This window comes from Gracilinanus agilis, chromosome 3 (assembly GCF_016433145.1).
Source record: "Gracilinanus agilis isolate LMUSP501 chromosome 3, AgileGrace, whole genome shotgun sequence".
Lineage (NCBI taxonomy): Eukaryota > Metazoa > Chordata > Mammalia > Didelphimorphia > Didelphidae > Gracilinanus > Gracilinanus agilis.
This window is the reverse complement of record NC_058132.1, coordinates 449,896,338-449,910,544: the sequence shown is the minus strand read 5'-3', so window position 1 is coordinate 449,910,544 and position 14,207 is coordinate 449,896,338. Positions and strand designations below refer to the sequence as shown.

Here is a 14,207-nt window from a genome sequence, read left to right as displayed (position 1 = left end):
TAAACAGAACTAAATGAAAAAGAACGTTGTTAAGACTTGACTGGAATTTAGAATGTTGTGTGTGATACATCATTTACCATATTCCTTAAAACCTAACTGCATCTGGTAAAAGCCTAATGATACTATTCTGTGTCTGAACACTAATTAAAAGAGTTCCATGGCATTATGGAAAACTTGAAGACCTGGTTTCAGACAAAAGTCCCTTTTCTGACACATACTACTAATATTAGTGTGATCATGATTGAGTCGCTTAACTTTGTAGCACCCAAAGCAACACTATGATTATAATTCAATTTGGTAGTGGGAGTTTCTTTATGGAAGGTACCTTTCCATATATACTGGTAAAAAACACTGGTCCAAAATAAAAATAATGCTACTTATCATCCCTGGAAAATTTTACCAATCCAAAAAACAATTCTACCTAGTCATACATACTTGGTGTTTGCCCTGGGCCCCAGAGATTTGGTGGGGTCATCCTCTGTACATGGTGCTTTAGAATTTCCTTAATGTCATGAAATAAAGTCTAAGTTGTCAATTCCAACAGGTTCTGAATTTTGCCTAAGGCTTTACCAGGTCTGGAAGCTACAAAGAACCTTTGATCTAAGCTGTCTACTCAAGAGATTCCATAAGCTAAGATGCCAGATCACATTTCTTAAAATAGCTATAAGTTTCTTAGCCCTATTTGGGCTCTATCCTGAAAATATGAATCAATTGTTACAATGGTTTTAGGAACACCTACAATGTAGTGAAATAGAAACCTGGTTATAATCCAAGGTAGTTACATGAGATAATATCAGGTGGTAATAAAGTAAGCAAACCTTGCTCTCCCTTCAAAACAAAAAAAATGAAATATTTTTTTAAATGTTGGAAGATGGAGGGAAAACATCATTTTTTCTACTTTTAAGAATAAGATGAATAATTTTTTCTTCCTCAAGCAGGGCCCTTGAACAAAAGATCCGAGAGAGGGTATTCTCATACTTACATAGCACTTCAAATAGAAACACTTGCAGTTCAAGGTACAGATCTAGGCTGGGCAACTACTATTCCTTTCCTCAAAAGAAGAGCAAAACTCCTATAGTCAAATGCCTGAAGAGTGCTAAGCGTGGGACTACTATCACTGTGGAAAGCAATAATCAGACTTGCTAACTGAGTGGCTACGTAGAAGGTGGTCATGCAGAGGTCTAGAGGAAATGTGGGCATTAGGAGGAGACTAAAATTTTCCTACCATCTGCCAGGGGATATTTTTATTCCCAAGCACAACAAATGCAGTTGTCCCAAAAAGCTCCCCAGAGTTCACCATCACTGCATTAATTTGCCTGCATTATTTTGGAAATATTAGTTGCCAATCTGTTAAGCCTTCATTCAGATTTTCTTTTTATTTTAATGCTTTGTTATCCAAAATTCAATCTCCCAAATCTTTATAAAATTCTCAAGCTGGCTTCCAATGCCTTCCCAAATAAGACTACTGCCTGCCTTTCCAGGCATATTTCATATGACTTACCTTCACATCCTCTCTATTCTAGTTAAAACTGGTCTGTACATTGTTCTCTGTTCTCACTATTCCCTAACATATCTGGAAAGCACCAGTCTCTCTTCATCTCTACCTCCTAGAATCCCTTAACTTCCTTAAAGTGTTGGTCAGGTATCACTTCCTGTGCCAGCTTTCCTTGACTCTACCCTCTGAGAGGCACAATTACAAGTACTCTCTTTCGTGAAATTACTCCTGAAATTATATTGCATTTACTCATTTATAAAACATATTGTAACTCTCAGTAGAAATTAGGAGAGCAGGGACTATTATGTTTTTTTCTGAGAGGAATACTCCCAGCACCCAACATATTGCCATACAAATAGAAGGTACTTAATAAATATTTGTTGAATTATGAAATGACACTTGGGCCATTTGTGAAAGGATTCAGATACCCATTTTGATTTGCAGTGATGCCTCCTAGCCAGCCACAGAACTTAAAAAAAATTAACTTGCATTGTAAACTAGGTTGAAAAACAGAAAAAAATGTTTTTTTTTTAAACTGGCTACCACATTTTTATGAATCTGTAATGTTCTGTAATAGTTTTAAGTTTATGCTAGTAACAGAGAACTTGAAAATTGCTCCAGTGGTCACATTTGCCAACATTGTAGAAAAGTAATTAGCTGATAAAGAAATTATTGTTCTTATAATAGTATATATTAGCTACCCACAAAATATGTAATAATTCTGTACAAAATATATAAATGAATATTAGGGTAAATATATGAAAACAATGTTATAACTTAATCTCCCATCTGTATGTTATTCCTGTTCTTCCTCCAAAATAAATGACTGCTTCTTCTCAGTCCCCTTTGCTGGACCATTATCTATCAACCACCCCTTAAGTATAGAGGAAACACAAGGCCCTGTTCTAGTACTTCTCTCAGCACTCTATGTGTAATATCACTTGGTTTCAATTATTATTTCATATCATATGATATGACTCTACAACCTGTATGACTTACTAATTCCGAGAGCCATACATTGATTGCCAAGCCCTGCTCTACATTCACAAATTCGAACTCTCATTAGCACTTCTATATTCTATCATATTAATTATATAATTAACTATTGTATTAGCTTCCTTATTCTTCTCCCTGCTTCAACTCTCTCTCTACTCCCATTTATCCTCCTCCACACAGCTTCCTTCTTTAAAGCACAGGTCTAATAATGTAAATTCTTTGTTTAAAAACAAAATAAAAACTTAAGTAGCTCCCTACTACAAATTCCTAAGCCTTGAATTTAAGCCCTCTATAATCTGGTTTTTATCTAACATTCATGTTTTTTAGTTATATTATTTCATTATTCCCCTTTAGCTTCTCAACATTCCAGCCACTCTTGGCATTCATGCCCCACTGGCTATCCTCCACATCTGGAATGTACCCCAACCATGTTTCTGCCTCCTAAAATCCTTTTTTTTAAGGGAAAAAATTATATTGAACTTAACAAAAATAGCAAAAAGAATTTTATATGAAATTGTGAATTTCCATTTCATGCCACTTGTTTTTTTAAAATATGATAAATTTTACACATTACTTTCAAAATTATCCTGCTTGTTAGTGCTTCCTTCCTTCCTTCTGATCTAACTTCTCTTTTTGTCTTTGCATAAAAAATGTTTTCAGTGGCTTTATTTTAGTATCACTATTGCTAAGAACTTGAAATTCCAAAAACCGTCCTTCATTAAAAATGAATCTACATAGTGGATATGCCCAAAAATGTCTATTTCTATACCTTCTCTACCAGCAGATGGATAACATGCTTCATCATAGTTCCTCTGGAGAAATGATTGGTCATTGCATTGATCACAGTTATATCTTTCCACATTGTTTCACTTTACTTTTTTTGGTTCTTATTCTGCTCACTTCACTCTGCCTAAGTTTATGACATTCGGGATCCTCTGGAAGCTATCTCTTAAGTAATTTTATATAACACAACAACATTCTGTTACATTCGTATGCCAAGATTTGTTCAGTTGCCTAAAAGGCAGTATCTCCAAGATATACCTTCATGCTTCCTAACTCTTTATTATTTTCTCCCTTTTAATTAAGTTTGTTTTGCTTGTGATGCTTTTTTCTCTGCTATTATTTTCCCTATTAACAAAACCCTCTTATCTCTGCCTATTTCTACATTTAAGTTTTTTGTATTTCTACACCACACTGTTTCTACGTGTGTGCATTCAATGCTTCTTTATCCATTTCAGATAAGAATGAGGTTCACTTGAAGTCCACTCCCCTTACATATTCTTCTTCCATATCAGTATATACTCTTCCTCTCATATAACCCACTTTTGAGAAAGATCAAGTTCCATCCCTTTTTTCCTCCTTTCTAACACCAGTGTAATTCCTTTCACCCTCCCTTCTCTTTCCCTGCTTCAAATAGGACCAACTCATCTCCAAGACCTCTACACTTCTTACTTAACTCCTTCAATACCCTTTCAAAACAGTAATATTCTGAAGGGATACTTGTTTCTTTTCACTATTAGAATGGTAATACTACATCATCTTAGAGCTCCTTCCAAATGCTCAATTTTATCTTTTTAGGTTGCTCTTGATCCTTGTGTATGTATTTCAAAGTTCCTACTCAGCTCTGGTCTTTCCATCAGAAATGCTCGGACATCCTCTGTACCCTACATTAAAGGCTCATTCTGTATCCTACCATTCTTCTTGAAAGATATATTAACTTTTTAGGGTAATTTCTTATTGGTTGTAAGCCACTCTCTTTTACTTTTGGGATTCTGCATTCTAAGATCTCTTTTTATAGTAGAATGTTCCAAGTCTATTGGAAAGTATTTTGTCTATTGTATTATAGTCTATTGACTATACTTTCCTTGGTAATTGAACTGATTCTTTCTAGATGCTTGAAGTCATTTTTTTGGGGTATAGGATCTCTAGATTTTAGGTATGATATCCTTGGCACTTTTCCTCTTAGGAGATATCACTGGGTTTTTTCTTTAATTTTATGTTATCCTTCACTCTAGAGCTAATAGATCTGAGTAGTTTCCATTTATTATTATTATTTTTTTTAAAACCCTTACCTTCCGTCTTGGAGTCAATACAGTGTATTGGTTCCAAGGCAGAAGAGTGGTAAGGGTAGGCAATGGGGGTCAAGTGACTTGCCCAGGGTCACAGAGCTGTGTGACCAGATTTGAACCTAGGACCTCCCAGTCTCTGGGTCTGGCTCTCAATCCACTGAGCTACCCAGCTGCCCCCTTCCATGTATTATTTATTGAAATACAATGTCTACACTCATGATTTTTGGAGTCTAATGGTTCTTAAATTATTTCTCCTTCATTTGCTTTATGAGTCAGATGCTTGTGGTATCAATCAATTTTTCAATTTTGTTCAGGGTATTTGGTTTATCCTAGCTTTATGGAATCCATTACTTGGGTAGTTTATCATTTTCCCTCTAGATTATTTCTAATCTTTCCAATTCTTTTCTTAGAGCTTTTATTTTATTCATTTTTTCTAAGTATTCATGTAGTCCCTGTGGGAAATCCATTTTTTTCTTTTGAGACTTCATTTGCAATTGCTTTGGGGTTACTCCTTTTTGATGGTGACCAAATAGTAATTTTCCCCTCACTGGTCAGGGTTTTCTTTCATTTATTAATCTCTTTATCCTTATTTTCTGATTTGATACTTTGTTCCAGGTCCATGTTCTGACTTCTGCTGTACTCTTAGAAGGGCTAGGCAGTCCTTTTTAGTCTTATTACTCCATCTCCCCTAGCTTCCTATATTGAACTATAGTTCCTTAGGTTGATCCTTGACAGTTCAGAGTGTTAGATCTTCAGGAATGGTATCACAGAATAGAGTGCTACTAGACACTAGTGTTCCAATTTAAGTCCTAGAGGAACAAGCTTGTCACTGCTTACAGCAAGGGATTGCTGGGCCTCCATGTTTCTACCACTGGGGTGTTACCACCTGGACCACATTCTCCTACTCCCTTAGGTCAAAAAATCTTGCAGGCTACCTATCATCTAGTTTCTGGCTGCCCTAGGAGGCTACAATCTGGTGTTAACTTTGCTGATGGGGTCCCCTATTCTACTGCCCTTGTGTTGGTAGCTGACTTTTTGTGTAGTCCTAGGGTAGAACTACATTTATTTAAATTTCTTACCAGATTTCTTGATTTATTATGGTGCGAACCTCAATATTTTTAGTAGGTATGTGGAAGCTTAGTGGTCTGCCTTGTGTTCAGGTGACCATTTTTTTCTGGAAGTCAGTCCTTACTTTCCTTCAAAGCCGGTGCCAGTTTTAACATAAAGCCTATTAAAATTCCCCTGGTTTTTAAAGTTCTCTCTTTCTTTAGTTATCTCTTTATAGAGTGTATCCTCTAGTACCATATAAGTTTCTTGAGGACAAGAACTATCTAATATTTGCTTTCCTGTCACCAAGTATAGTATCTTAAATGTACTAGGTCTTTAATCAATGTTAAGTGAATTTAATTTGAACATTTTTCCCAAGAATGATAAAGAATATCCACACCAAAGATCCCAAAGCAAAGAATCCACTTACATATTTTCTCCCTTACACTTATCTCTAATACCCCTGCTATAGGCCTAGGTAGTAAAGCATCCTATAAAAACAAGATTTCAATAAGGTTCTTACATATTTAATAGGCTTGAGAGATTTGACTTGAGCTGGAGAGCAGCCACAGGAAGTAAGGTCAGCATAGAGTCCTTCTTCTAACACACACTGGTTACTTGTGAAATCCCCTTGGCAATGCATGAGCCAACTAAAAGGTCAAAGTATAGAAAATGTAGTCAGATAACAGTTTTTTTATATTTACTCTGTACTCCATTCTATGTTAAGGGCTAGAAACATAAGAACAGGAAATAAAAAACTATTATAGACAAGATTCATACACCTAAGATAACTACAGAGCAATGAAATACAAATCCTGTAGTAATTTAGAATTTAGATAGGCAGCAAATGACTAAGGAGAAGGGTCTTGAATTAGGCCTTGATGGAAGAATCTGGATTAGTAGTAAAGGTTAGTGAGAAAAAGAACAATAAAAACAAAGGAATAAAAATGATAGGGGTGTATTGGGAAGTGGAGCATTGCCATGATTTGTTCACCATTTCCCCAGTTGCCAAAGAGGCAATCTAAAACATTTATGTTGGTTCCTAGCTCTTTACTATTTTTTATTATACACTGAACCATCTACCTGCCTCCAATGAAAGATACATTTAACTTTTTAGAGTAAGTTGGTATTGGTTGTAAGCCATTCTCTTCTTCTTTTGTAATACTGCATTCTAAGATCTCCTCTTTATGGTAGAAGCTGCTAGGTGTTGGATGATACCAACTATACTTCTTAGACAGAGGATCTCTGGATTTTGGCTATGACAATCCTAGGCCACTTCTTTTTAGGATTCCTTTCTACATAATGGAGTCATTTTAGGTTTGGTCTAGTCTTGTTTACAGGGAGTTCATTACTTGGACTTTCATATACTTTCCCTTCTAAGCTTTCTAAGTCTATTATATACACTTTCCCTTCTAAGCTCTTTATTCTGTTTCCAATTCTTTATTCCATAGTTTTTTTGTAATTAAAAATGAAACTCTTGCTTCATTTTTGTTGGCATTCATTTAGTCATCAAGAAAATTCTCTTTTTCTTCTTTTGAGCCTTTGCTTGCAGTTGTTATTGAGTTATTCACTCCACTTTGGTGATCATCAAACAGTCAATAATTTTTTTACTGGTTGTTATTTTTTTTCTTTTACTTGTCTCTAGTTTTAATTCCTGAACTAGAGATCTATGTTACCCCACAGTCCATTCTGATATCACTTCACTTTTGTACAGGGCGAGTAATCCTGTATGCTCTTGTCCAGGATCTCCTGTGTTCTTCTGCTGACCTTTTTAACTTTCCAGGGGATTTTCTCAGCTTATCCTTTGCTTTTGTTCCTTGGACATAGATCCTCATACATTGAAAATATCTTTGGCAGCTACCTTTCCTATTGTCTATAGGCCTCCAGATCACTTTTTGCACAGTTCTGACATGAGAAGTCATATTAATATAGTTTTTCATTGAATTTCTTGAAAATTTTCCAACTAGGTAAATTTCTGAAATCTAATAGGAAATGGGCATCTGCACCCATCTTGGCAGGCAGGTAGTCTGTATTTAATTTTTAAAGGAATGATCTGCCTTAAATGAATATGCAAATCAGTATTTCCCATACACTATTCAAATCACAGGTTCAGATATATAATCCTCATCTCTACTAAACAAAGGGAAAAAAATTAGCTATGTACACAAGAAAAACTACACTACATTTTTGAGCATTAAATACATTTCATTTTTAAATAAGTAGGAAAATTACATTAAAAATACTCACCTTCCCCGAAGAACCTTAAATGAATGTGGTGTGAAGGCTGTCAAATCAGAAATATGACCTGTGAAATCTACACAATTTCCTTGGAAATTTGGTTGATCATATGCTTTGAGCTATAAGAAAATAAAAACACAACTAAAAACTAGAAAAAAGTATCTATCATCTATAAAAGCCAAAACAAAGACCGTCTTCTTTATGCACTTAAAAATCACAGAAATCAGTCACTATTTCACAATGCATCTTTCAATAAAAAACAGACACAGGAGAATCAGTCAGCTGTTCTATAGTGCATATTCACTCTGAACAAAAATTATCATTTCACTGGATCTGGAATTAGGAAGACCCGAGTTAAAATAGAGCCTCAAACTCTTACCAATTGTGTGACCCTGGCCAAGTCACTAGATTTCTGCCTGCCTTGGTTTCCTCCTCTATAAAATGAGGATAATAATAGTACCTTCCTCTCAGGGTTGTTATGAGAATCAAATAAAATAACAGTTAATAAAGTGTTTTGCAAAACTAACAGCAATATATGAAATTATATTATTATCCTCTATACTTTTTGAGAATACATCTATTAATCATTTTCTTCACCTTCCCACATTAAATTGTAGCCACAGAAAGAACTAAGCCTGGAAAACAAATACATCCTCTGAAATAGGTTTTTTTCCAACATGAAAATGCTACTTGTCAATTACACTAATTCAGCTTCATTTCCTATAGCGGTACCACATTTAGCTAAAGGAAAAGAAAATTCTTTGTTAGCCCCACATTTTGGAGAGGAAGGAATAAATTGGTACTGCCTTTCTCTCCACCAAACTCCCTAAGTCACAATTAATAAGGGAAAATAGAAGGATATGATAGAAGATAATCAACCCACCAATCAACATGTGTCTATTATTTGCTTGGCTCCAAAGATACAAAGACAAAAAAAATTAAACAAAAATACTCCCCCTACCACCTTTATGTTATACTGAATTTTATTTTATCAGGTACAGTCAACATGTATATATAAAAGTATATATAAAAAAGCAAGACAATTTTGGAAAAGAAGACAGTAGCAACTAGGTAATAAGCAAAGATGAGATACATTTTGAAAGAATGTAGAATTTCTACGTATTTCTAGGTAGAGCTAAGGTACAGGATGCAGCCAGTAAGTTCAAAGACATTAAGATGTGAGATGGAATGTCACATTAGGTAGATCAAGGAATGTGTAAAGAGAAGTAATGTATAATAAAGTTTGGAAGACCATGTTTACATCATATTGTGAAGCGGTTTAGATGCCAAACAGAGGAGTTTGTATATGATCCTAAAGATAAAAGGAAAACATTGGAATTCATTAAGTAGAGGAGTGGCATGATAAGCCCCAAGCTTCAAGAAAATCACATTGACTATCACATGGAGGATGGAAATAAGAAAGAGGAGGAGGAGGGGGAGGAGGAAGAAGAAGTAGCTCATCAAACGCTGCAGAGGTAGATAAAGTTTTCTTCAGAAACAGAGAGCAATATTAGAAAGATAAACCCTACTGTGAGAAGAGGGAAGATAAAGATGAGCATTGCTCAACAAAAGTACAATCAATCTTTTGGGGTAGAGACTTACATTTTTGTCTTGGTTTTTCACAATGCCTCGTGCATAATAGGTACATAATAACTACTTTTTAAACTGATTTGGTTTTTCTCCTTTCTATTTTCTCCCAGGAAATCTTGAGAGCTGTATTATTCTAAATTCTGTTCAGTTATCCATTTATATTGCTCCAATAACTATAAGAAAAATATCTAAAAACTATAATATTTAAACAAACTAAAATAACATAATTATGTTTAGGAGGGAAATGCTTCCACTGTGCCTGAATTAATCTTTTTTTAAGAAGTAAGAACAAAAAAGCTTTTGGAATAGATATATGAAACTGAATAAAATTGAGAAATATAAATAATGCTGTAAATGTTATGAAAAACACATTTTTTATGTAAAACTAAATCCAGATGACAAATGATGGTCAATTATTTGAAAATAATTGAGTAATTTAAAGAATTCTTATGATCTTTTGATCCAATTATCCCTCTACTTGATCATATACCCTCTAAAGACAAAATATCCCAAAGTATTTTTATCATGGGTGCCTAAAAATTAATGTGCTTGAAAATTATGGTCAACAATCAAAATAGAATATTATTACACTGAAATAAAATGAGGAATCCAGAGAAACAATGGAATTGTAATGATGCTGAATGTTGCATTTACTGCAATATATGACTGATGTTGGTGGTTTTTGCTTATTTCTTTATAAGAAAGTAGGGCTTCATCAGGATTGGATGTGGTACATTTATAAAAAAAACTTTTACTAAAAGCTCTAGTGTTGAAAATGATAAGTTTGATATGGATTTCTCCTGATTTTTATTTTGTTCTTAAGTGGGAAAGTAAGGAAATGTATCCCTATTGAAGTATTGGGGATTATTATTCATGTTGAGGATGCTGTGGTAAAATAGTTTGTTAATGTTCACAAAAGTATCTTTTAGCTTTCCCCTCAAAAGGAAAGACAGGAGTGACTTCCCCTCACCAGGTCAGTACCTTACTTGGAGACTATATATTTGTAAAAAAATCTACTTATTTATATTTAACAGATATAAGTATAAGGATTAGTAACAAGAAAGTCTTAACACTAAAAGGAAACTTATCTCAACCCACTTTCTACATTTGCCTCACAGCAAACTCTTCTGTGTCTTGAAGCTACTCTGAAACTGCCTAAAAACCCCAAAACACTATCTGACTATAATCTAACTATAAACCTCATTAAAATTAACTTAATATTATTAAAGATGTCTTCAAGTAAACACCGAGTCAGTCAGTCCAATATGGCAAAGGCCGGCTGACCAAAGGGTAACCCTGAGATGGCCCAGAGTCCAGGCAAACAGGCCTTCAATCTGTCTTCTCTCAAAACCATTTTCCACCAAAGGAGATATGCCAACTTCTCCAAGGTGAATTCTCATGGTAAAGAGGGTAGGAAAATCTCTTTGTGATGATTTTAGAGTTCTCTCTCTCTCCTATATATATAACAAAGAGCAAGGTCTGAAATGTCTGTCTTCACCAGAAGCCAGAGAGAGTTCCCTAACTAAAGCCAGTGAGTGAGTATCAGTAACTCCCCCAGCTCAGTCACTAACTGTCAGAATTTTATCTGCTTCTTACCTTCAAAATTCTGATCTCACGCACAGCACTCTGCCTTGCCTGCAATCTCAGAGACCCCTTTCTCAAAGTTCTTATCTTATCAATACCTAATCAATATATTTCCTAATCCATTTCTACACTATGGCTCTTCTCACTTCCCCCTGCACTATTTTGCCATACAAATCTGTCTTATACTCTCTTCGCTGCTGTAGTAGGGCATTAAAAAAAATCTCAACAGTGAAGGTTTATAATTACAATAAATCTGAATACATATTAATTATCCACAATGAAATGGAAAGCACATAAACAGAGCATCTCCTTGATCAATTCCATAAAGTCGTTTTACTTTTAAAAAACTTCCAATAACAGATTCTACTCTATATTCTCCAATAACATACACAATATATATTTAATGTTAAATATTATTATATATATTCTTTAATAACTATTTACTACTATTTACATAACAATAATAATCTTGGGATAAAGAAAAGAAGAAAAATGAAGATTAAGAATGAGTTAAACATTAAAAAACACATGGAAGGCTAAAAACTGAAATTTGAGTTTTTAAAAATAAAATCTTTTTACACAGAGACTGATGCACTGTAGTACAATTGAATGTAATGGACTTCTCTACCAGCAGCAATGCAAGGATCCAGGACAACTCTGAGGGACTTATGATAAAGAACACTATCTACATCCAGAGAAAGAACTGTGGGAGCAGAAACACAGAAGGAAAATAACTGCTGATGGGGATATGACTGGGGATGTAGACTCTAAACAATCACCCTAGTACAAATATCAATAATATGGAAATAAGTCTTGTTCAATGACACATGTAAAATCCAGTGGAATTGCGTGCTGGCTACAGGAGGAGGTTGCGGGGAAGGGAGAGAAAGAACATGAATCTTGTAACCACAGCAAAATACCCTAAATTAATTAAATAAAATTCCCAAAAATAAATAAAATCTTTTTTATATAATCATACCTAGTTATTAAAAAATCTGTGCTATTCAATTTTTTAAAAATGTATTTTAAAGACAATATGTAATGAGAAATTATATTATAAACCACATTATAATATCATTCTTCATTGAGAAGAATTTGTTATACAATGGAGTAATGCTGGACAAAATCCAAGGGTGGTTACTCAAACACCAAATGAAGCGTGGCATGAACTCTCAGGATAGAAGTATAGTGAGGTCTAATTTTTATATAGTGCTTGATATGTCATTTGATATAGAAATAATGGCACTCTGATATTTTTGACACTGAGATTAGGAAATAAGGGAGGTGGAAATTACAACATAACTGCTTCCTTTAAAAAGAAATGTAGTTACAGAAATATATTTCTACATTTAACAGACTAAGCAGCACAGAGATTTCCACAGGAAAAGGCTTTTTTTGGTTTGTTTCTTTTAAACCTTCATTTTCTGTCTTAGAATCGATACTAGTTATCTGTTCCAATGCAAAAGAGAGGTAAGGAAGGGTCAGGCCATTGGAGTTATGTGACTTGTCCAGGATCATACAACTAGGAAATGTTTGAGGCCAAATTTCATAGAAAGTTTGTACACACACACACACACACACACACACACACACACACACACACACACACACAAGAATAGGAATGTGATCTAAAGGACAGCATGGGAATGAGGGGAAAAAATGTGGCAGAGATCCAAAAATTATCCTGAAGTTGTATGAGCTCCTAACATTATTAGGGAAAAACAAAGGGAAATGAGACCATTGACAAATAAATGTTTACATTCCAAGGTACCAATTATATATAACCATCTTGCCACTAGGTAGGAATCACCAGAGCAGGGGACCTTGTAGGAAAGGTACAAATATTTACAACAAATCACTTTAAAAAGTAGTCATGAAATAGAAATGTTGCTTTTTTTTTTTAACATACCAAATATGGAGGCTCATTTATCCCAAGAGGTTCCTGCAAAATATATAATATATTTTTAAAATATATTTCAAATATTGTGCATACTTTAAAAAATAACAAAATTTTCAGACTGATTTTGTGGTTCAGTTTATGGAACACTGGGATCAAAATACAAAAATCTAAGGTGGCAAGGGGAAGATGCATGAGTTGAGATGGAGAAAAATTCAGAAAGTCGCCCACAGACATCTACACCTGTAGTGCAGACAACAGATGATGTTGTTTTATTTTAGTCACCTTCTAGGACTAATACTGCTAGGAGTAACTTTCTGAGTTACACTGCAGGCCCATTTAAAGCAGGGCTTCTTAACCAATAATTCATGAACTTAAAATAAATATATATATTTTGTAAACTATGTTTCAATATTATTTCTCTGTATTTTTTTTTAATTTTATGATTGTAAAACATTCTGAGGAAGAGTCCATATACTTCAGCATTCTACCAAAGAAGTCAATGACACACAAAAAAGTCCAGAATCCCCGCTTTTTCCCTGAGGGGCCCAATGATTTTGGCAGCAAGAAACTATACCAACCATACTCTCAGGGAGATTATAGTCCTTTCAGAGGCTGGATCTTCATCAAAAGCAGGGTTCCTGACCTTTGTTGTATCACACTCCTTTTGCAGACTCCTTTTCAGAATGATATTTTATTTGTTTGTTTTTTTTAATCCTTACCTTCCTTCCATCTTAGAATCAATTCTAAATATGGTTCTAAGGCAGAAGAGCAGTAAGGGCTAGGCAATGAGGGTTCAGTGACTTGCCCAGGGTCACACAGCTAGGAAGTGTCTAGGATCAAATTCAAATCCAGGACCTCCCCAATCTCTAAGCCTGACCACTGAGCCACCCAGCTTTCCCCTCAGAATGATGTCTTAAACACATAAAGTAAAATACATAGGATTACAAAATAAACCAATGGAGTTGAAATACAATTATGACAAATAAGAATCCTAAAGGATCCCCTTCTCTTCCCAACAACAGTTGATTCTCCAAAGCCTGATCAGAGACAGAGAGCATGTAAATGACATTTACTGAGCTTTCTGTATCGTCTCTTAGAGAGGTTTATGATTACATTCCATTACTTCGCTGTGGCCAACTCAAACTCTTTTAAGAGTAATTTCAGGGGGGGATGTATGTTTTATAATCTATGATGTAAAGTTTAAATTCTTTTGAGAGTAATTTCAGGATAAAAAATGTACCATCTCCCCAAAAGCCAGACAATGAACCTGTTTGGAGAAGGCACCATG

At 34.7% G+C, this 14,207-nt stretch overlaps 1 protein-coding gene across 1 annotated transcript in view; it reads right to left on the bottom strand.

Annotated features, from left to right (window-relative positions):
* The window catches only part of CRYBG3 (crystallin beta-gamma domain containing 3), a 146,319-nt gene that overhangs the window by 18,959 nt on the left and 113,153 nt on the right, over window positions 1–14,207 (bottom strand). The window contains exons 15-17 of the mRNA XM_044669258.1: window positions 12,929–12,961; window positions 7,855–7,964; window positions 6,131–6,257 (exon numbers count right to left, since the gene is read on the bottom strand). Of these exons, the coding sequence (XP_044525193.1) occupies window positions 6,131–6,257; window positions 7,855–7,964; window positions 12,929–12,961 (270 nt within the window). The remainder of the gene's footprint in view (window positions 1–6,130; window positions 6,258–7,854; window positions 7,965–12,928; window positions 12,962–14,207) is intronic.